Source organism: Marmota marmota, unplaced genomic scaffold (genome assembly GCF_001458135.2).
Source record: "Marmota marmota marmota unplaced genomic scaffold, marMar, whole genome shotgun sequence".
Classification (NCBI taxonomy): domain Eukaryota; kingdom Metazoa; phylum Chordata; class Mammalia; order Rodentia; family Sciuridae; genus Marmota; species Marmota marmota.
Genome location: NW_025999949.1, coordinates 12,737,200 through 12,763,044, shown reverse-complemented (window position 1 = coordinate 12,763,044; position 25,845 = coordinate 12,737,200). Strand labels below are relative to the sequence as shown.

General features: G+C 32.6%; 1 protein-coding gene across 6 annotated transcripts in view; it reads left to right on the top strand.

The window, feature by feature from the left end:
- Positions 1–25,845, top strand: part of Csmd3 (CUB and Sushi multiple domains 3) — a 1,105,037-nt gene that overhangs the window by 429,226 nt on the left and 649,966 nt on the right. For all 6 annotated transcript variants that reach the window (XM_048802035.1, XM_048802036.1, XM_048802034.1 and 3 more), the window contains one exon: positions 5,226–5,350. In XM_048802035.1, the coding sequence (XP_048657992.1) occupies positions 5,226–5,350 (125 nt within the window). The remainder of the gene's footprint in view (positions 1–5,225; positions 5,351–25,845) is intronic.

Genomic DNA, 25,845 nt, shown 5'->3' with positions numbered 1-25,845 from the left:
GACCAGTTCTTATTGGAAGTTGTTCCTTATAGATTTTATAGTTAGAGGGCTTTGCTTCTAATTATCCTATTGCCCTGAGCCCTAGAATCTGGTCCATGTAAAGGTCAAAAAAGTTGCTCCTTCAGAAGAACTTACATTCTTATCAGCAGGGAATGGCCTTATTTCTCCTGTAGATAACAGGTTGTTTGCTGAGGAATGTAGCATATCCTACTGACTTAAGCCAGTCAACACCAGAGCAACCTCAGGCAAATTGCCCTTGGAAAGAGAGCATTTGGGGGTCAGCACACTACTGTTCACAAAACCATCTCTCAAAATCATGTTTCTACCACTCACGTTTGTCAGTCACCCATTGACTTAGGTTATCCTTAAGTTTGACTCAAATCCTAAAGAAGTTCATAAATTGAAAATAGTACATTTGTTCAAAATGTCCATACTATGATTGTTGTGCTTTGGCTTTACTGAGAAAATGAGTTATTTCTATTTATTTCTGCTCTTTGTGTGGTAGTTTTGCATCTTTATAAATTTTGTATAAAATATGTTCAAGTGTAGCAGTAATCCTAGACGGGGATGCTTGCAGAGCCCAAAATAAAAGCTTCTGTCCAATAGTGGTGAAAAAATTAATGGTATTCACAATAAAAATAAATAGAAATATTTAACACATTAACAGTTTCAATTCTGCTTAAAGCAACTGTTAACACTTTACTAGAATTATCTTGACTCCATGAATACATAGATTTTTAAAGCTTAAAACAAACCTAGAAAAACTTTTAAATCAGAAGACAGCCATGGATTATGTGCCCAAAATGCCACATATGATGCTTTTAAATGTCATTGCTTAAGTTAACCTAATGTAAAATATTGAAGCAGAAAATTGCCCTCCCTTCAACTTGAGAAGACTCCCATCTTCCTACCTTCTTTTGCTGTGCAGTTTGTCAGTCAGTGTTTCCAGTTTAATCTGAGCTCCTAAATCATTGTAGGAAATATTCACCAGGGTATTGTCTTCCTATGGACACAAAGAAGAAACCTTTTGATTCTAAGTGAAGAAATTAGGAAAAGCATAAACCTAAAATTAGAAATAAATCTTAATGATTAGGTACAATAAGGAAAATGGGAATTCCTGGGGCAGTAAACCTGGTAATGGTGTTTGGAATATAAGTTATATATCAGATAGATGCACAGGCAAAAAGAGAGGGGGGGGCAGGGGATGCTATAAATAAGAAAAAAAAGGTAAGTTTCCCACATCAGAGATTAAAATAAGTTGTGAAAATGAAATTTGAGTATTTATAATTTTCTCTATTTGTCTTGACTTTTAAATTTGACTTTAAAAGCAAAGAACTCCCAGACTATCAGGACTTCATTATGACCTGATTATGGGGAATAATTGAGTGTCTTGATATGTGTTAAGCACTATATACTTTATAAATGATACTTCATTACATTATCACAATAGATGAGTTTCATAAGATTGTTATTTTCTCAAAAATTGGTATAGGACACAATTTGGGATTTTAAAAATCTCTCTGACTTTGTAATCTATATTGTGAACTAGTATGTTACTTCATTCTACATCTGAAAAACTTCCCCTAAAGTTATAACTGGAGGGAAAAAAAGTTGAAATTGCTCATTTTTAGCAGGAGGGGGCAAAATATAGAAACTTTAGATACCATCCCTAGTCCTTGATACTAGTCTTTGATATGGTAGCTGGTTTAGTTAGCTTTTTCATTAGTGTGACCAAAAGACCTGATAAGAACAGTTTTAGAGGAGGAAAATTTTATTAGGGGCTCATGGTTTCAGAGGTCTTAGTCCATAGATGACTGAGTCCATTGATCTGGGCCTGAGGTGAGGCAGAACAACATGGCAAAGGTGTGGTGGAGGAAAGAAGCTCAGGACATGGAACCAGGAAGCAGAGAGAGAATTTTCTTAGAAAGGACAAAATATTTACCCCCAAAATATATGCCCCCAGTGATGCACCTCTTCTAGCTACATGCTTCCTGTCTACAATCACAACCCAGTTAATCCCTATCAGGGGATTAATGCACTAATTAAGTTAAAAATCTCATAACCTAATCACTTACCTCTAAACTTTCTTGTATTGTCTCATGTATGAGATTTTGGGGGACACCTCATATCTAAATCACTTAGGTATTTGTTATTACCAATTGCCTGTCTCCAATTTCCTACAATCTAAAGATACAAGTTCAAAAACATGATAACACTTACTCCTTTTAGCATGATTAGCCTGGTTAAAATTACAACATCAGACCCAACCCCTGTTCAGGTCCTATACTAGATCATCTTCTCTTACTGCCAATATTGTATTACCTTTCTACTACAGTTGCCATCATATCATCTTCATGAGAGCTCAGATTTTTGTAATAGCATGCTAGCCAAACTCCCCCCTTCTAACTTTGCCCTCTTGAATTGTATTCCTTACTCAGCAGCCAATTGTATCACTTAAAAACATTAAGTAGCATAATATCATTCAGTTGGCTCACAGACCTTTAATAACTGTATATTTCTTTTAGAATAAAGGTTAAAATTCTTGTCATAACCTACAAAAGTGTAACCAATCTGCCTGAACCCCTACCTGCTTCCTTGTCTAAATGCCATACACATTTCTCCTTCATTTGCTATGCTCTAATCATATTAATTTAGTTGCTATTTCTTGAACACGGAAAACAAGATAGGTATCAGAAGGTGAGTACTTATGGCTTACAAGAAACTTAAATAGCCTTGATAATTTCTTAGCCTGAACTAAGAAAATATGACATTTTGTCAAGTTATAGAATAAATATATAACTGAATGTATTAGACTATACTAAACAGATATTAGTAAACAGTGTATCTGCAAGGAATGACATTTATTCATGTATATAAACTATATTCTATAGAATATTTGAAAGTGTCTGGAACTTTTTCAGTGGATTGGAAGAGACAATAAGTAGACAATTATACAATACCTCAGATATTATATAGGAAAATAACATGGAAGAAGATTATGGATTAAAACGTAGTTGTGTTTTACAGAGTGGTCAAGGACCTTATGAATAAGATTACATGTGAGAAAAAAGCAGAAGAGATAATAATTATCAGAGATACAGCCTCCTACAGAAAGGATTTTCCATATTGATAGTAATAGATAATATAAAGACTCTAAGGCAGCTGCATACTTAATATGTTTAAGCCATAGCAAGGAGCAGGTTTGCTAAAGAATAGAGATGGAAGGAGAAAACTTAGAAAATGAGTTCTGAAAATTATCAGGGGTCAGATCACAGGGACAATTGTAAGGGCACTCCTTTTATTCTGAATGAAATAAGGAAACACTGAGAGATTTGAAGTAGAGAGTGATCTAACTTGAGCTAATTATTTTTAAATTGCTCTGGATATTATTTTAGTACAGAAAATGGAAAGTCAAGAACAGAAACAAGAAAACAACCAATAATGAAATGAACTATTGCAGTAATACAGATGAACACAATGGTGGGTCATCGGTTCAGGCTAATGATTGTGGGGAGAGAAGCATTTAGCAACTAGAAAACAAAATTCCCATTTACTGAGATGGGGGAAGAAAGAAATGCCAGAGAATTGACCTTTATATATATATAAACTTGTAATACTGTTCAAACTATAAGATAATCAAAATAAAACTTTAAGTCATTAAGAGGTCCAAGAGGAATTAAAGATTATCTTTTTGGTGGTTATATAGTTGTTTAATTCATGATAATTCATTGAGTTGTGCATTTTTGTATACTTTTCTGAATATGTCATATTTAAAATAAAGTCACATTTTTAAAAGGTGAAGGAAAACATATGGCTCCTGAGGAGATTAGATTCTAGTGCCTATAGATTTTTTTCTCTGTGCTTAACCCAGTGTCTTTCGTCATGGCATTTTTGTTAGTTTAGGTCTCTTGTCTTCTTCAGTCTTTACCAGAGGCATGCAAACTTATTCCAAAAAGAGCTGCATATTATTTATCATATAGTTTGTGGGTTCCAGAATCACCACTACTACTACTCAACTCTGTCATTACAAATATGACAGCATAAAATGAGAGTATAGCTATAGTTCCATTGAACTTTATATATGAACATTGAAATTTGGATTTAATACATTTTTTTACATTTAAAAATGTTATTTTTATAATATCTTTTCAAACATTTTTAGCTTTGGGGATGTACAAAACAATGGAACTAATTAGACCTACAGGAAACAGTTTACCACCCTTAGCCTAGATTATTTGACTTGTTTTCTTACTAGTCTTTCAGTAATTACTTTTCTTAATAAGTGTCCTCTTTTCAGAGATATCTTCTTATAAGAAAAATGTGATCATATAATTCCCTTGCATGAGTAGCTCACAGAGCTGGTTAGTAGTGCACAGAGATGGTTAGGCAGGAGAGGTGCTGATCATACATGGCTTTGAGTGAGACAGGAGGTGGAGAAGTTCTTGGGGACTTATTGTTGAAGGGCTTTTATTCCCATATTAAATCCAGGATCTTGTTTTTTACTGGTGGGTTATTATTTGAGGATATTAGGAAAGAAAATATATGGTCAGTTTTTCATTTAAAAAAAACATTCTTTACCCTTAGCTATTAGGTATTGTAAAATGGAATTTTAGCAATTTTGTGTTCACTGGAAGGAGAAAAAAATTCCAAATTGTAATAGGTTAAATAATAAATGGTGGGACAATTTTAAATCAACAAATATAGCATGAGATCTATATGAAAAATAACACACGCTTATATCCATCAATACATACATATGTGCAAATGCATGTGGATATTTAATGATATGTCTAAATATCTATACATGTAAATATATTCTAGAGAAGCACTGTGATATGATATGAACCCAATAATTGGTATTTGAATCAGAATGTCTACTTTTTGTTCATGTTTACCACATAATTAGGATGATAAATTTAGTCAATTATTTAACCACAATTTTCACAACAAAAAACAAGACAATTAAACTTGATGATAGCTTTAAATTACTACAGTTCCTCCCAATATGTGCATTTATTGAATACTTTAGATTCATCTGTGAGTTTCATTACACATGCCTTGCATGTCTTGTTTACACATTTAGATACTTTTGGGGTCTAAATCACAGTTAGATATTTCTTGTCATTATGGCACACATTTTATCTATTAGATGTTGCCATTTGATATTAACCTAATTATTATGTTATATTTTTAATCATATTTTTAAATACTTTGTTCAATTTTAGCCTTGGATCAACTGTTCAGTTCTCTTGTGATGAAGATTATGTCCTCCAGGGGGCAAAGAGCATCACCTGTCAACGGATAGCTGAAGTTTTTGCTGCTTGGAGTGACCACAGGCCTGTGTGTAAAGGTAAAAAAAAAAAAGCTTTGCAATATATTGTAATAGTTTTAAGTTTTTATATGCACATACACTGCAATTAAATCTTTGAGTTATAATCTGTAAGGACTCATTTAGCTCATGTATTCAATAGTTTTTTTTATTGAAAATCTGTAAAGGTTTTCACTTTGCAAGGTTCCCAAGGAATTTCCATTCTAATAATCATATAATAGACTGAGGTATAAAGTGTGCATCAGAAGACACTAGATTTTTTTTTACCTCTTTAAAAGAATTATGCTTACTCTCCCCACGTAAGCATGAATATAGATTTTTTAAACCATAAATCCATCTCCACTTTTAGAATGTGTCATTTTTATTGCTGATGTGTACACTTGTGTTAATTTTGGTAGCAGTGGAAGAACAGTTCAAATTCTTTTTTGTTTTTTCTATTTTTTTTCTTTTTGTGGGAATTGCACCTATTGTCTTAAACATGGTAGGCAAGCCATCTACCACTGAGCTATATTCCTAGTCCCAGAGCTCAGGTTTCATAATTAGTTAAGTTAAACCCAGATAAAGAAATTAATAATCTTTGTATATTACCACTATGTATATTTGATACAAAAAACCGATTTAAGACAAAATTGACTCAGAAAATTTTTAATTTTTTTTTAGTTATACATGGACATAATATCTTTGGTTTTATGTGGTCCTGAGGATCAAACTCAGTGCTCACATGTGTGAGGCAAGTAAGTACTCTGCCACTGAGTCACAACTCCAGCCCCCAATTTTTAAATATAAGAAAAATATTATGAAAATGAAGTAAAATCTTAATTACTTGGTTGAAAGAAGAAGGAGAAGGAGAAGAAGAAGAAGAAAGGGGAAAAAAACAATCAGCTTAGGGTACCTTTCATTTTTTTTTCAATTTTTAAAATAGGAATTCAAATATATTAAGATATATTCATTTTGTATGACTTTGAATTCTAATAAGGAGTTTACATTGAAAAAAAAATACCTGATTATAAGTCACCATGTTTAGTAGTAGTATTAGTAATATCATCTTCAGACATTAAAAAAAAAACGGCATGCCAATATCATTAGACATAAGCATCAAGATTTACAGAATCATGCATTTGAGGTCAGACTGATTCCCAATAGCAAGGACTTGTAGTCCCTGTCAGTAGAATTAAAAGCTACTTCTCAGATATAAATACCAGTCACTGGCTTGTGACAGAGCATGGAAATAGCTATGATTTCACTGAGACAAGGTTTGAATATAATTAAACAATGTCATACCTTTTCTTGGCTCCTATATTATTACACTCTTTTCCCATCTTCTGAATGCCTCTTTGCCATCTGGTCCACTTGCTCATTTTCCTCTGTTTTAAAATCTGACTGCTGACCATGAAAACCCACTCTCCCTACTCCACTCCCTTGTCCCACCCCCACCATGTTTCTTCAAATAAAATATTGCAATATAAATTAATTGAAATCCCCTCTTTCGAAACTTTATGAAGCTGTATTTGGAAATGATCCCTTGGCATTCTCAGCTGCTTGTTCTTCGTGATGGTTTTATTTATTTTTAATAGTGGCATTTCTGTACTTTTTAATGTCTTAGTACTCAAGATTCTGTTAGCTCTTATTCTTCCTCAGGGAACAATTCATTGAGTTACCACACCTTAATAAATTCTTCACAGATAGGATAAGGATGATGTTGGGGAGATAATGAAGGGGCAGATGTGATTACTATAAAGGGAAAAAGACAAAGTGTTTCAGGATTGGCAAGATGTAGAAGGAGAAAGTGACAAATATTTTTTAAAAATGATGTTCTTATATAAATGAATAGAAGAATCTTGTGCTGTTAATAAATATAAAGGAACTGAAAGGTGGAGCTATGTAGGATAGAGTATTCATAGTTATCACAACATTTTTATCATTGGCACCATTTTAAACACTTACTATGTTGCCAGGCATTATGGTAACTGTGGCATATACTTTATCTCATTTAATCCTCAAAAGAAACTGAAGGAGGCAGTATTATTTCCATTTTGGAAATGAAGAACACAAGACACAGAGAAATCTAGTAACTTTCTCAAATCAAATGGCTAGAAAATGCCGAAGTTTTTGAAAAAGAATTTTTATAAAATGGGGAGAAGCCAAACTTCAGAGTGTTAATGAGGGATGAGGAAATTACAAATGGAAGCAATGGATATACTCTATTCACTTGGCAGTAGCAACCCAGAATGAGAAAGAAGAGAGAATTCTCAGGTTCAAGTATATTGATTGTCATATGTAGATGCTTTTCATTACCATTCTCATTCCTAAAGGCTTACAAAATGACATGTAGAATAGCAACATTAAAAATAAATTGGTAGTAAAGTGGGGATGATGAAAAGATAAACTAGTTACATGATCTTAAAAGTTACACACAATTATGTATATAACTTTTAAGAAGGGTTTCTATATTAGATTTAAATATTACAGCCACAAAATATATAAAGAAACATGACCAGTTTATATAAAAAATAATTATTTATAAAATACAAGTATAAAATGATAAAAGTAAAGCTAATATTTTTTCTGGCTTAGAAGCATAAAGTATCTTGCATATTTATGAAATGAGCACTGAATAATATGTTTTGAAGGGCTACTTTCATCAATGTCCTGCAAATGAATAGAAAAGTAAACTGCAGAAGGCTGAGTTCTTATACTGTTCTCTGCTGAAGATGAAATTGTATTTATCAAGAGAGATATAGTGAATATCATGACTTCAAAATGATACATCCCAAGTCTCTTACTTTGGTTTTACATAGATAGATAGATAATGTGCATTTTTTTTGGTAGAAGAAAGAATGTGAAAATCGATGATATATTCAAGTAAAGGAGATTAATGTTAACACAGGAACCAAATCTCATACCAGAAAGAATCTGTAGCCAGATCATGGAATTAAGATCTATATATAGTAAGATTGAGACTGTAAACCATTTTTTTATTCAAAACTCTCATTTTGATAAAAAGGAAGGAATCATATTAATGATTATAAATTGTTAAAAGGAAGAAATAATGTATTACATTATTTTGTTATTTTTAATAAAACTATGACACAAAGGGTAACTCTGTACTGACTTCTGTTCTGACTGCAGTCTCTACAAATGTTTGTGGAATATTAATGTACAATTGTTTATCTGATTCCAAGATAGATGGCGGTGTAGTATACATCTCTGTATAATGATTAGCTAGAAGGCATAAAGGTGATGTGTTCAAGATTCACATCTTTATGTGAATAATGAATATTTTGATGTGATTTCATCTAAATTTACATCATTTCTTCAGATATTAATCACATATCTGTAGCTTTATTTTCTTATTGCTTGAAAGGCATATATGTGTATGGTTTATAAAATAGGTTTTGGTACTAGAAATCACTATATGTGGTCCTGGAAACAATAATGGAAGGAACATGCTTAAGAAGTAATTGAAGGTTTAAAATGACTATACACTTCAGTCTGAACAAAAAATAGTTCTCATGTTTCATGGATGTTTGGATAGAATAAATACGGATTTTTTTTCCAGAGAGCAGCATAAGTATCAGTATCAATGTACTTCACATTTTGAGAGATTATTAATATTGCTGCTCTCTATGTTTTGCATGGATGAGAAATCAACAAATGATGATACTTAAAAGGACCAAAAGTTCACACAGACCACAAATTATGAATAAGAAGTAAAGAAAAAACTCATAAATTAATATTGGTTGATTTTGCACAATCTCAAAAAGTAATTCTCATTCCCTAAATGAGATATGTATATATAGCAGTTGCCAGTTTATAGCTTTGGAGGCAATTATTTCTTCATTAGAAATGCAGGAGATATCCAAAAATTTGTGCTTACACAAATGAGCAGCTTTATGCTGTGATTAATATATAGAATGCTCATTTTAGACCTTCTTGATGTTCAATAAAACTGTATTTTGAGAGCAAAATTGATAATTTTTAACTTGGAAACATTTGAGAGAGGTAATGATGACAGATTAAACAAATTATTTTTTTCAAATTTTCAGTCAATATTTATGTGTATGGTCCCAAATAACAAAGTTTTTTTTTTTCTCTTAAGACACGAGGGACTGAACTACTCATGGGAATAGTGGAATGGGTAATTAAGAGGGTATTAGAGAATATAAAGAAAACTGGAAACCATGGAGTCACCTTTTAATTTCTTTACTCACTGATTAAATTGTTTATTCATTTATAGATATATTGGTAAATTTATTTTTATCCACTCAGCATGCATTTATCAACATGAGTGTGAAAGACTAAATACTATGTGTGCTATTCAGTTTGGAATGCTTTTTAACATTATTGTATATTGTTTTACAAAACATAAACTCCAAACTAGATAGTATATAGTAGAAAGCCTTTTGTATACAAGATAGGGGCAATTCTTTGCAAAATTCAGATGAGGAAGATTATTTCTGTATTTGGAGATGATGGGTCATTAAAATGGAGGGAATAACATGGGCAGAATTATGGAATTACTTTGCATATCAGCCAAGGAAGTTGAATGCAGAAGTCATTACAAATATAAGTATTATATTGTGAGCAAAATCACAATGTGAATAGCATATCTAGGGAACTGATTGGAGGAGAATGGTGTTCTAATTTGGTTGGTCATGTGAAAATGTATAGAATAAGAGATTAGAAAATTTATGTATTTCCTCCTGTGAAATGAACCTGGAAGCATCCTAATGTGCTATTCCATCCAATAATTCCAATACTTAAACTATATTAAGTCTTTCATTTGAACTACAATTTGTCCTACAAATGACTGACAGATAAATCCCATAAAAATCTCACATTAATCCCAAGAATGTTTAAAGACCCCATGTTGTTTCCATTTTTGTTCTGTAAGCCAATAAAAGGAAATAATAATTCCAGGATCTTAAGTAATTCACCCTTATTATAATAATTATATTTTTTGGAAAAAGATTATAATATAAGTACCTAAATCATAGGAGGTTAAAAATTTCTATAAGGATAAAATGGTGCAATTCATTTAAAGCACTAGTATACAGTATGAAACACAACAGAAATATCAACGATGGTGTGATGGTTGTGGTGTTCCTGCTGTTGCTACTAATCATTGCTCATTCATTTGATTTCCAAAATCATCCATGATTTCTATCTATTTAAATTTGTTTTTCTAACTATCAGCAGAAATTTATCCTAATATCTTGACACTGAGCAGAATCACCCCTTCAACTTTCATTTATCTGATATGATCTGTCCTTGAGCAACTACTCTAATAACCATATAATGCTTGGTTCTCGAGATCTTGCTCAATTTTCACCTCCTCCAAAAATCCTTTCCTATTTCTATATCATCTGTAAGCTCCTTCTTTAAATTACTTTACATTTACTGTCTTAATCACACGACTTAGCATTTCTTTTTTTGGCAATGTTCCCTAGTCATTTCATGGGCAGTAAAATTACTTCTTCAACCAAAAGCACTCCAGAAGGAACAAAACAATCAACTATTCTAAAGTGCTCAAATTTTGAATAGATCTCTGTCAACTATTGCCAGGAAGAGGGCAGTAATCGATGAATTTTATCTATCCATTGTCTTTGATTCAATAAAAATGAAACTGAATGAGTTTCAATTAATTTCTTCATATACAAAGTAAAAAAAAAATCATTACACAGGTTATGTGACAGATAATTGCTTTCCAAACCTAATAGTTATGACCATCTTTAATCAATATTTTAAATATATTTTAGTGTTAAACTCTTCAAAATTCTTTCACATATTTTACAAGTTCCCTCTCTTATTTAATTCTTATTTACAATGTTTAGTTCAGTGACCATTGCATTCAGATATTTGTACACATAATAGTTGATAATATATGTTAAATTGTTGTGGTAAATTTTAATTAATTATATAGCAAACAGTTTAAGAAGATATTAATGTGATCACTGTAAGGAAAGAAAGTTGCTCTGGTACAATGCTTCCTGTGATACAAAAGCAATTAGAAAATTTTGCCCAAGAGCAAACCAGAACCTGCTGGAATTTATCAACCAGAAACATACATAGCAGGTGTTTTTCAGTAGTTGCTGTTGATGCTTTCTTAGTTTCATGGAATAATATTACAGATGAAATGATGCATAATAAGGTTGATATTAGCAATTAATTGAGTGACATATGGTGAAGAATATAGACAGATGGTGTAGATATGGAAATTTATCACACATTCATATTTCTTGGTGGTCATTTTTTTCTAAAAGTGATAGTTCAATATTTTATTTTATAATTTTGATTAGCAAATAAACCTTACTATGCTCTACCAATTAACAGATTTTAATAATGTGTTATCCAAGGTACTTTATGGAAATTAATGGTGATTCATTTATAGACAACTTATTTATTAGTATAAAATAGATCATTTAAAATTTAAAACCTTCCTAACAATTAGTAGTTTTGCATTTCAGTGGTGTCCTTCCAGTAATTGTTTAGAAATATATTTCATTTGTCCTATCTTAGAAATTATTGGAAAATTTTTCAAGTAATAAGTAAATAAATATTTCTGTTTTGGTATGTTTGGGGGAAAATCTCAACAGATATCAAAGAGAACTCTCTGTTTCAGTTCAGCTACCTCCTGAGACAATGACCTTGCTCATTTGCTTGATCTTTCTTGTACTTTACTCAGCTTACTTGCAAATCCATGAGGGTATATGCACATGGTGATGGCTATGGGCTTATTCCAGGTTAAATTTTAGGTATTCTCGAGTATCGTGTTATGGCTCTTTTGTGATGTTAGAACATGTTAAGGTTATTTTTAGTTCACTATACTTTTTTTTTTTTTTTTTTTTACTTTTTCAGGCCTAGTATCTGTCTCAGTTCCTGCCACACAGGGCCAATCATAATTTTAAAAATGTTTGATTAAGCTATTGCTGACAAAATTCTGTAGTTTTCTATAGCACTATGCTTTATATATCAGGTTTTTAAAAAGACAATGTTGCATTTATTTAGTGCCAAAATTGTGATTATTGATCATCAGATTGGTTCAAAGTAATTTAGATTCTGTGGATCTTTTATATCTCATTTACCATGAAAATATAATTTCAAATCAAGGTAAAGATCATTTATTTTCATGTGTTTCCTTACTATTAGTGTAACCATATAGTATTTTGATATTTGAGTATGCATATTTAACTAAAAAAATTGACTATATAGTGATTCTTGAATTTGCTATATATTAACAATTGTTATTTTGAAAATTTTTCAAAGTAAAATGAACATTTTAATTCTTAAAATCAATCAATATTAATTCTATTGGATCTGAGTGATGAAAAATAAATAGGAATATAAACTTTTTAATTTTTAACAAATATAGTTGTGAAGCCTCAGAATTTGAAATTTAATAGGGATAAATAACTAATGCAATTTTTTTTTCGGGGATGTACTGGGGATTGAACTCAGTGCCACTTGGCCACTGAGCCACATCCCCAGCCCTATTTTGTATTTTATTTTGAGACAGAATCTCACTGAGTTGCTTAGCACCTAGCTTTTGCTGAGGCTGGCTTTGAACTCATGGTCCTCCTGCCTCAGCCTCCCAAGCAACTGGGATTACAAGTGTGAGCCACCATGCCTGCCTCTGCTGGGGGGCCTGCCCTTCTAGCATGGACTGTGGGAAGCTTGAGGGCACCTGGAGATGGTTTTGGAGTACAGTGTCTGCTTTATTGTGCAGCAAAAATAGCTTTTATGGTGGGTATTTGCCAATTTTACATATAACAGTCATGAAAGGTCAGAGGCGATACACAACATATCATATTATGGGAGTTCAGACACCAAGAGTTAAGAAATTGCCACGCAGGCTGACCTTGTACCAACAGGGGAATAACTTCCTGTCAAAGGAGCAAGGGAATTTTGCTTGCCAGTGTTCTAACAGCTCTTTGTCCCAAAACATAGTGTTCTATGTTAGGACTTCCCTGCTACACATTGAGCAAGATAAGCATTCCTCCATGAGGGTCCAGAATCAGGCCCACAAACACAATACAATTTTTTAAAAATAATAACTTCAATAAACAGAATGGATGATTTATCTAAACTAAGCAACAAGGACTGAAAATTTTGGAATGTAAAATATTAATGTGAGGAGGCACAAAGGAAAACTAATGAGTCAGCACAGAAAATTCAAAAATTGGAAGAGAAGCCGCCTAGTTTGTAGAAGGAAATTTCAAAAATTCTTAAAATGAAATGACTGACTTTTTTTCTGTTTTTAGTAAATCTTTAATGTTCCTGAAAATTCTATTGTGATGTAGAAAACCTTATTACTCGTGTTTGCGTACAGGATGTACTCTCAGCAGAAAGCTCTCAGAGATCTCTGATGATTTAATAAACTTTCCACTAATTCTGATCACATAAAAAGATGGAAGAATTAACAATGCTGGAAAAAAGACTCTCTTACCTTGCTTCTCAACAGTGAAATCTAACTTTCTTATTGTTATAAAATAGCAGAAGAGCTAGTTCTGTTCATGAGGGGTAGTAGAAAAATTGATCACAATATGACCTCTGGAATGTCTGAAGCTTTTTGTATATTCACCGAAAACGTACAGTTACACCATGCAAATTCATAGAAACAATGTGAACTGGGATAAAATACATTTCTGGAAAAGATAGACACCAAATAGGAAACAAAAAACAGGGGCATACATATTAGTGGGAAATTTCAATAATTTAATTTATTTGAATTTTTTCAAATCATATTTTTTACCCTTGATATGAACATACAGAATATTTTGATTCTTTTCCTTATATTAAGCAATATGTTACATTCTTCTGCTTGGCTAGTCTTATAATAATTTTTGTGATGATCTGGGTATACAGTGTCAGCATTTCTAACAAGTAGCAATGTCTGGTACATGGCAAACATACTCACAAATACTTGAATGAACGAATGAATGAATCCTTTGTTTACCACTGTGCTAGATCCAATATAAGAGGGGAAGAATAGAACTGAATTAATTATGCCCTTGAGCAAATTACAATCTCATTGAAAACACAGTACATTTAAATAAAACAACCAGAGAATATCCCTAATGGAACAGAGGCATTATTCTACAGACAATATTCAAATCATAAAGGCAATTCAAAACAAAAAAGACAGAAATGATAATATTAACTTTAAGAAATAAATTCAATTGACCATGAAAATGTCACTTAGTCACTTTATCTCTTAAGTTAAAAATTATTCCTGTAATTTGAAAATTGTTGACTTATTTAATAGCATTGATATTTACATGGTAATTCAGTTTTCTTTAAAATATAACATGTAACATTATATGTGATGTTTACATGCTAATTATTTACATATTAAGTATTTGTTGGCATTATTGGGAGCTTGTAGAAAATGTAGGCACTAGGACAGAGTTGTAGGACGTAGGTCACTGTGGGTATGCTCTGAAAGGGTATATCTTTTCTTTGGCCCTTTTCTCCCTCTCTGCCTCCTGCCATGAGGCAAGCAGCTTTGCTCTGCTATGCCCTTCTATTATGATGTCCTGCCATGCCACAGACCCAGAAAAAAAATGGAGCCAGCTGATCATGGATTGAAACCTTTGAAAATGTAAGCCAAAATAAATATTTCTCCCTTAAGTTGTTTTTTTTTTTCTATATATATCAGTGATTATGAACAGAACAACAGAGCATATAAAATCTATCACAACCAATTAATCTCAACATGTATGTCATTATATCTCTTAATTTTTCTCACCCTCAATAAATATATATTGTCTAATTCACTCACCAATCCCCAAGCCCCTGCTACTCTAATGAGTAACTTTCATGACCCTTTATATACACCTTTTTTTTTCTGTCTTGAATATCTTTCCATCTCTTAATCACTATTTCTGTCTACCTCTCCTTCTTGAATCTCTGTTTATCCTTTATTTGAAATATTCTGGAAATCTTCTAGACAGAATAGTTTCTTCATCCTCTCTTAATTGAAAGGACTGCACCTATCTGCAATAGATCTCATTGTGATTTATGCTAATGCATATTATTCTATTGTTATTTTTTCTTCACTGAAGTATACCATTGATTCCCATAAGGACAAAAACTCATCTTTTTTTTTCCTCCACTTATCTACCTAAAAAATAACTAGTATATAAATAATTAGCATCAATATCCATTGATGATATCAAAGTCCTTATGATCAAATTACTTTTTGAAATCCTTACCTCTGAGTATTGCTGAATTGGGGACCAGAGCTTTAGCTCATGAGTATTTGGGGACACTCTACATGCAAACTGTAACATATTCCAAAGTAAACATTGGGTTTTATTTTTAATGCATTAAGGATAAATACTTTTTGATTTTTTAAAAAGTAGTATAGTGTATTAGTTTAATGCACTGAACAAGTTTTTATTGATTGACAATTTGTGCCAGACACTTAGCTACACACTGGAATAAAAAGGTAACTGAAAAAAAAAGCAACTACCTATGGGCATTGAGTTTACTCTCAGTGGTAAGGGCCAGGAGGAATATACAATTACAATACATTATTTTATTTATTTTATTTAATGCTGAGTATTGACTCCAGGACCTTGCACTTCTAAGCACCTGCTCAGCACCTGCTCTACCACTAAACTGCACCCCTAGTCCAATACTTTAAACTTTGTGTTAGAACTATGTAAATCCTGGAGTTTGACAGAGATTTTAAGGAATTTTCAATAGGAAGAAATACCAAGCTGAAATCTGAAGATACAGTATACCAGACTTATATGAAGAACAATAGTTGAGATGAAGTGTACGCCAGATTAAGGGAGTCACACATACAAAGACATAAAGTATAAGGGCCCAGTATGTTTTAAAAATGGTGTAAGAACATTTTTTATATACCTATAGACCATTTGTATGTCTTCTTTTAATAAATGTCTGTTCAGGTACTTTGACCAATTTTAACAGAATGAATGTTTTCTTGCTATTGAATTGTTAATTTTTTTATATTTTAGATATTAAACCCTTATTAGATACATAGTTTACAAATATTTTCTTTAATTATATACATTTTCTCTTCTGTTGATTGTTTCCTTTTCTGTGAAGAAGATTTTTAGTTTGATTTAATCAATTTGTCTGGTTTTGTCAACTATCATTTTGGTGTTATATACAAAAAATCATTGCCTAGCTTAATGTCAAGAAGCTTTTTTTCTTATGTTTTCAGTGACTTTATGGTTTTAGATCTTAAATTTAAGTTTTAATTCTATTTTTAATTGATTTTTATATGTCAAACTAATATTAATTCAATTTCCTTCTCATGTATATGGAAGTTTTTCCAGTGCTGATTGTTGAAGAGATAGCACCTCACAATCTGTAAGAATGGTTATTATCAAAAGGAATAAAAAGGTAGCTAAAAAAAAAAGCAACTACCTATCTGCATTGAGTTTACTCTCAGTGGGGAGGGTAAGGATGTGGAGAAAAGGGAACACTTGTATACTGTAATTGGGAATGTAAATTAGTGCATCCATAATGGAAAACAATGTGGAAATTCCTCAAAAATTTAAAAATTGAACTGCTATATGATCCAGCAATCCCACTACTGGGGATAATATAAAAAAGAAATGAAATCATTATTTACAAGAGAGAGCTGTACTTCCATGTTCATTGCCACATTTTTCACAATAGCCAAGATGTGCAGTAAAACTAAATGACCATCAACAGATGAGTAAAGAAAATGTGGCACTTAACACCATGGAATATTATTCAGCCTTAAAATGAAGAAAATTTTTAAAAATAGAAGTAATCCTGTCATTTGTGATAACATAGATAAACCTAGAAAACATTGTGCCAAGTGAAATATGCCAAGCAACAAAAGCCAATTTTGCATGATCTCACTTTTAGGTGCAATCTAATACTGAACTCAGAAGCAGAGAATAAAATGGTAATTATCAAGGGCTAGGTCAAGTGGGGAAGATGGCAAGACATTGGTCAAAAGAGTAGAATGTTTCAGTTAAAAAGAATTAATATGTTCTGATGACCTATTGTATAGCCTGGTGATTAGAGTGAATATGTGTATTGCATACTTAAAAATTGCTGACAGAGCAGATTGTGAATCTTCTTGCCACAACAAAAGTATAAGAGGTGGTATATATATTCACTAGCTTGTTTAATCTCTTTACAATGTAGACATATGCCAATATATCAGATATTATATGTAATTTTTATTTGTCAATTAAATCTTAATAATGCTGGGGATTTTTTTGTAAAATAAATAAATGAAATAAAATAGAATATAAAAGAAGGGAAAAGGAATATGATTGGAGAGAATCACTGAAGGTAGAGGCTGTTTTCATTTGGATTGAGAATATCCCTCCAAAGCTCATGAGTTGTTATCATGGCCCTCAATGCAGAGGTGGGTATTTTAGGCAATGTTTGTATCAGGAAGGTTCTGACCTCATTAGTGGTCATCAACTATCAGAGACCACTAATAGCTGAATGAACTAGTGACTGGGAAGTGGGTCCTTGTTGGAGAAGTAGGAAGCATGTCCTAAAATAGTATATTTTTTTTTCCCAGCCTCCACCTCTCTTTTTCCTCCTGGCTGCCATAAGCCAAGCAGCTTTCATCCTCTATTCCCTTCTTCCATTATGTTTCTGCCTAGAACAAGCCAACTGTGGACTGAATTCTTTCAAACCATGAATCAAAATAAATATTTCTTCCTCTAAGTTGTTTTTGTTAGGTATTTTGGTCACAGAGATGAAGGGCTCATGCAGAGGCTATGACAATGAGTTAGTAAAACCCATGACTTTACTCTATAAAATTACATTAAGTCATTGATAAGAGAAATGTAAAGAAGGGGTTAGAGGAGTACACTGAGGGGGACACCAGTATGTAATGAATAGGTGAAGGAAATTGAGCCTGTGAAGGAGACTGAAAAGGGAGCAGCTGAAAATAAAGATGAATAGTCTCATGACACCACAAAAAGGTGATATTTCATAAGTGAGATGTAGATAACAATGTGAAATGCTGCAAAGTGGCCAAGAAATAAGAACTCATTGAATTCAACTTAGGGATCCCCAATGACCTTGGTGAAATAATCTTCATTGGAATTACTGATGTGGAAGCCACATGGCTATAATTGAGGAGTAATGAGGTGAGAAAAATTGAGGCTTAAAATGAGAAGCAGAAGCTGGGTTATGAAACAAAGGCAAAAGCTTAGGAGGCAGAGAGGGACATGCAATAGAAGAAAAATTGTTGTGTGAGAATTTATTCCTGAGGACAAAGATACGGTGTTTGCTAGAGGGTGAAGATACAGGTTAGAGCTGGGCCAAATGGAAGATTACATTTCCAGAAGGTGAAAGGTTTGGGATTTAGAATAGAAGATATGAACTTGTCCTTGGGTAAGAATTGGCATATCCTCTCCTTTGAGGTGGAAGACCAGAGGAAGGAACTCGGTAAAGTACATATAATTTTTAGATGGAAAGTAAAAGAATGCATCATTCTCAAGTGGTGGAACTCCTCACTTCCATTTTTTTTCCTGTAAAGTAGATGAGGTTAACTAAGGAGAGGAAGTTTCCTAATGAAGGTGGATAGAACTGAAGATAGAATTGATATGAATAGGGAACTGGGGTAGGTCAGAAACCAGTCAGCCTCTGAGAAACACAATCAATTCCTGAGGGTTTCATTTAGCTCAGTGGTCCTCATCTCTGGCTGCACATTAGAACCACCTGGAGAGCTTTTAAAATAAAAACCCATGCCTGAGGCCTACCCCAGACCAATTAAATAAAGTCTCGAGAGGATAATTCAGTTAATACATCCCTCTCTGTGATACATTGATCGATTTAATTGCATCAAGAATTCAGAAAACAACTTGAAAAGATCCAGTTTCTTAGGGAGTCTCTCCTGTATTCCCAAGGAGTAATGTACTCACTGGCAAGCTGTTTGGAACACGTAGTTACACATATCATCTTCCTAACGAACAGACTGGCAAAGTGGAAATTTGAAGCATTCAGGTTACTGAGCCAAAGCAGCAGCTCACCGCTTCCTCTTCTCACTGGACATATCCAGATCTGAGAGCAATATAAATTTGCATGTTAAATGTCATAGATAACTCATTTTCATACTTATCATGTATTACCAGCTGGAAAGGCACCAATTTACTTTTGAGATAAATGTTTCTTGGGAAGAAATGAAATGCAGTCAGAACTAAATGAGCTGCACATCATTTACACTCCCACTGTCCCCTTCAGCCATCTTTAACGTATTTATTCCAAGATAGCAAGACTGGACAAATATAGATTTACAAATATGGCAGTAATTTTGAGAAGAAAATTAAATAACAAAACAAGTATTTATATTCTTTTTAAAGTTTGTCAATGTGCCAACTTTTTAACATATGTATTTCTTTCTTGCCTTCTTTCCTTATTGTCTATTATCAATGATGACTCAGATTATTTAGCATTTGCATTACTGGCTTCTCACTTAAATTATTTTATTTTTTAATTCACATTTTTATTAAACTGATAAAGTCAATATTTATGCTTTTTGCTTCTTTTTTGCTGTTATTCAATAGAAACATTTTTTAAGATCTGAGACAATAAAAAAATAATCATTTTAGAAGATCTCATATGTTCACTGTTATTAAAAATGATGCTCTGATCCTATTTAAAATTTATCAAAAGTTTATGGTGTCTTCCTTGACCTTGGTTAAACTTCTGTCTCAAAATCTGAAGGATAGACACTTATGTTTAGGATTTACAATTATATATCCTGAAAATAAACATGTTGGATGTTCTGAATTGTTACTTTAATCATTAATAAGTCTAATGCATCCCTGGTATTTCCGATTCTAGTGAAAACAATGACACCAGCACCAACAGTAGCAACAAATCCTTTAGATATATAAAACACAAAGCAAAAGAGATAAGGAATATTTTTTTGGTTGTATACAAAGTGTATTCACATTAATTCATGTCTTCATACATGTACTTTGGATAATAATGTCCATTACATTCCACCATCATTTCTAACCCCAAACCCCCTCCCTTCCCCTCCCACCCCTCTGCCCTATCTAGAGTTCATCTATTCCTCCCATGCTCCCACTCCCTACCCCACCCTGAATCAGCCTCCTTATATCAGAGAAAACATTCTGCATTTGTTTTTTGGGGGATTGGCTAACTTCACTTAGCATTATCTTCTCCAACTCTATCCATTTGCCTGCAAATGCCATGAACATTTTATTGTTTCTCTAAGTCTTCTTCCACAAAAATCAAATGGTGGCTTTCTATAGGACTAAAAGAAATATCTTCGGAAAAAACATCTCTTTTATCATTGTTTGCATTTGTTTTGCTCTTTTCTGCATAAAATTTCTTCTAAATTATGCAAGGGTGGCTTGTGGTATTTTTTTCTACAAGTTTTTAGTATTTTTAAAGAAAATTAGAACATCACAAAGACCATGTTATTAATAAAATTGTGTGATGTCTTCATTAAAAGGATTCCTTTTTTTCATTTTCATGACCATAGAATATTTAATACTTAAATATAGTAAAATTGATATTGAGCTGTGAACATCAAAGCCACGTTTAGATTTTTTAAAAATTTACTCATTTTACTGTTTCATCTGCCGAGAATGGAAATACTGGCTATGGTTAAACTATGTGTATATTTTTTTCCTAGTAAGGCAAAATTGTCTGGTAAAGCTAAAGCCTTTTAGGGATGTGATTAGTTTATTGTACAGTTGTAGTTTATAAAGTCCAAAAATAATGGATGTTGTCAGAAAGTGCATTTTAAAATTTAAAACAGCATTTTAATAAATTATTAAAAGATATTGAATTATAGCTATAAACTTACAAAGATACTACAGGTAAGTCTTGCTTTCAGGAATTAAAGAGTAGAATGGTGAAATACCTGTTCAGGGGAAGACATTTAAAGAAACCGAAGTGTCAATATAGACTTAGCTGAGGAACTCTAAGTATATAAAGGCATGTACATATGGACATACAAACAGAATTAAATAGTAAATATGTGAACACAATTACAAGAACACTGTCAAGCTGTCTAAAGCCTAGAAGGGACAGAAATGTGAGATATGCAAAAGGATAATAATTTTAAGCTTTTATTAATATGAAGCAAGAAAAGCAAGTCCTTTTATGTACTACTTTAATTTCCCAAGAAAGTGATTTGTTGTATTACTTTTAAGTACAAAACTTGTCAGAATCTCTAATAGTATCATCTTTGCTATCAAAAATAGAAATATAGCATAATATAACGTTAACACAGCATTTGGATATGTGATATGGCTGAAACTTTTGAAAGATGCTGGTTTGGACTGTGCTATTTCAATAATCATTAAGGATTCTAGCCTGTAGTTTTGCTTTTCTCACATTTGCATTTGCATATAACTGTTACAGTAGTCTTACTAAAACATGATTTTTAATATGCAATTCTATTCTGCAGATAGTTCATTGGTTTGCCATTCAAGTAAAAATGTTTAACCTGGCAAATTGGAAATTATAAAAATTGACCCTTAACTTCTTTTCAACTTTACTTCTTCCTAGTCCTAATAACAAATGCTGTTTAAAACTGGTAGATATGACCATACCCAATATTTCCTTCTAACATGTCCTTGTAAGGACACGAGTTTTGTCTCCATTTTTATGGTGATAATATATTAATATTTTCTTTAATTTCTTCTCTGTCATAGTAACTGTGCTGACTGCTTTATATATATTTTTTATAATTAATGTTATAATTTTACAGATGAGACAGCATGCCAAAGAAATTGCTCAAGAGAGCACTACTGTTAAGTACTGGAAACCACATTTCAAACTAGATGTGTATGATTTCCAAGTCCATATCATTTTTATTATAGCACACTGAATTTAAAGATCTGAAAGTAAAAAGTACAGTATATACGAACCATGAACATGATAAATTTCAGTCCAACTTTGTAAAGGTAAACATAAAAGTTTGGTTCTTATGAAATTACTTGCAAATAAGGCTGATTTTAAGCTCCAGTGTATATACAGTTCTTGGCCTCTTTAGATGGAATTGTTCTTTTTCTTGCCACCTAAACTCTGTCTTGGGAATACTTACAGATTTTGTCCAAACAGTTTTCCTGAATTAATCTTTCTTTTTTCTGGTTCATCTCCCCCTAGTTGTCCCTTTGAAAGTTCCCTCTTTCCTTTTTAAAGCTAATAGCTTCTCCTCAAATTCCAGATCTCCTCATGAACCTATTTGGTAGATAAATATTCATAGATTCATCTTTTTTTTTTTTAAAGAGTGAGAGAGGAGAGAGAGAGAGAGAGAGAGAATTTTTAATATTTTTATTTTTTTAGTTTTCGGCGGACACAACATCTTTGTTTGTATGTGGTGCTGAGGATCGAACCCGGGCCGCACGCATGCCAGGCGAGCGTGCTACCGCTTGAGCCACATCCCCAGCCCATAGATTCATCTTTTATTATCCTCATAGTTGAACATTATGATAAATATTGTATCACCTATTTATACCTCAGTAATGTATTCTAGGAAGATTGAGCTTCTATCAATCTATACATTGGCAAGATTTGAAAGAAACAGGCAATTTTATTATGGACCCTTAGACCTAGTGGCCATAAACTAGAAGTTTAAAAGGAAACAAAAAGATTGCAAAGTGAAAGAAAAATATGGATGTTGGAGATAGTGAGCAAAGAAAAAAAATCTACAAAGTTAGTGAAACATTCAGCATTTAGGAGAAGGTATCCAGTGAGAAATCCTTAGGTGGGATAAAGAAAGAATGAATGAGAAAGATCTGATTTGAATATTAAATTGTTTGTTTACTTTTCTGTAAATTCCCTACTTTTTATTACTGCCCCAAACATTAAGCAATAATTTACCTTAGTAGGTGACTGTGGCTAGGAAAGAATAGGTAAGAAAATTAAAGGCTCATGATCTCTTTTTCAGTTTATTAGAACTTTTGTTTTAAGAAACAGTGAAGAGTTTTCCATTTTGATTTTATTAAGCCATGAGGAGATACGTGTATTGCTATTTTGGTAAAGCACTTCATAGTACTTGTGATATCCTTATGCTTCAGATGAACTCTATATAGTTTATAGAATTGTCAAGAGTTGTATATCTAGAAATGTGAAGGAGCTGGGATTTACTACATTTGCAAATTAGCCAATTAGTTTGTATCATAGTTGCTTTAGGAATATGATAATAAATTACCATAGAGTTGGTGTCTTAAACAACAGACAATTATTTGTCACAGTTTGGGAGGCTAAAATTCTGAGACCAGTTAGTACCACAATTAGGTTCTGTTGAGGACCCTCTTCCAAGGTATAGACAGTTACATTCTCACTGTATCCTCATCTGACAGAAAGAGGTGAAGCTAGATCTCTGACCTTTTATAAGGGAACAAATCCCAATGATTTAGGCTCTACTGTCATCACCTAATTACTTCTCAAAGGACCCCCTGCTACATTCTATCTCATTGGGAATTTAATAGCAACATATGAATTTTAGGGAGATATAAATATTCAGTCCACAACAGTTTGCTGTACTTTTGGGGATACTAGCAAAATTCAAATAACACTTAGGTCCAAGATAAAGAACAGTTTGCTTATCACAACAAGAGTAATAGCCACATTATCAGCCTTGGTAACCACTTTTTTGAGCTCCAGTTCCCACAGGGTAACAGGACAAGGATCAGGTTACAGCTGTTCATTCAGTGAGTTACATTATAGGAAAAAAAAAAAAGATGAGCATGAGTATTCAAATCTCTTATAACTAGTAGTAAATAGACCTATGCTTTTGCTCTGAAGAAATACACTATCTTATAAACTTAGTTTTGGATATGCAAACAACCTTAAAAAGATATTCCAGAACAAAGTCAGTGCTTTTGCTTGTAATGTGTGTACAACCACAAGAGACACATGGAAAACTGTCTGCTGATAACATCTACCCCTCATTCCTACTGTATCATGGCTTTTTCTGTGTTTTCCCATGAGAATTCTCATTAGTCAGACACCCTTAAGCTGGAACCAAAACCACTGAATTTTAATCATACAGCATTTAGTTAAGATCATTATCAACAGGATTCTAAACTGTAGAATAAGGCCAACCACTGGGGACCTAAATTCCATTTGCAAAATAAATCACATCAACTTTCACTATTTACTTTAGATTGTCAGGTGTCTTTCTTGTGTTTCATTACTGATCTTTGCTTTTGTTCCAAGGCATTGATATAAGTACTTTAGGATGCATTAATAATTGCCTGGCTGCAAAAATGAAAAATTTGGGCAACTCTATAACAACCATGGCCAGTAAGTTGAGGCTGACCTGAATGCCTCCCAGAACTGAGGTTGCATCATTGATAATTTCAACTAGTCAAGGATTAAGTTTATATGACAATTTTTAGTTCATAGTCATCTTTATTAATATAAAATAATTGAACTCAGGATTCTCATAAAAATGAATCATATAACTATATCAGGAGCTCCCCAAAGTAGCAAAGGTAGCATCATCTTGGAAAGATATCTATAGTCAGAATGGCTATATTACCTATAGATAGTATTTCCTGAAGCTATTTTTTTTCAAATTTACTTAAATTAACAGTTAAACTTTATTATATATGTTGTATTTTAAAGTACACAACATATATGTAAAGCTCAATGTATATGTACTTTAAAACAACAATGTAGCTAATATTTTCATTACTTCAAAAAGTTATCATTTTGTGAACATTTTTAATGTTTATTTAACATCCTTTTCTTAGCATTTTTCAAGAATACAGTATATTGCCATTAATTATGGGCACCATGCTTCACAAAAATCTGGAGTGTCTCTTATTAACAACCCTAAAGCACAAGCCAGCATATTTTGGGAAAGGATTCTAGTTAAAGCTAGTTTTATACATCAGAAGAGACCCTGATGTACATATCATGCCTATGGAAAGTGTTGTTTAAATGTTAAAATTGCAGACTACCACCCCCAAATGGGACCTATATCAGCAAGACTCAGGTTAACAGTGCCTTCAAAGATTCTCCCAAATAACTGAAATCTCTAAGGTTTTTCAGTTTAATTTGAATAATTAAATTTGGTCCTTGTTTTCAGTGGAAATTTCTGTTCTATTTGTTCATTCAACCAGAAGGTTGGCATTTGTTCACCCCATGGACAGAGCTATAAGAAGAGGTAGGGAAAATATTTAGGGGTATGAACAAGTATTTTGCTTTGAAGGTGTGGAAAGTTGGGTCATATCCTGCCTGCTATTTCCCATAGACTTGTTGATGAAGTTAGGGCAATTATAGTCAACTCATTCTCAGAGATACATTACAGGGAATAACAGGTCTATTAGTAAGTTAAATTTTATGATTGTGCTGGTCAGCTTCTCATGGCTGTGACCAAAATACCTGACAAGAAAATATAGAGAAGGAACATTTATTTTAACCCACAGTTCCAGAGGTTTATTGAATTGTTGGCCAAGTCCATTGCTCAGGGACAAGGTGAGACAGAGTAACATGGGGGAAGGGAGTTGTGGATGAGTACTTTTTTTTTTTTTTTTTTTTTT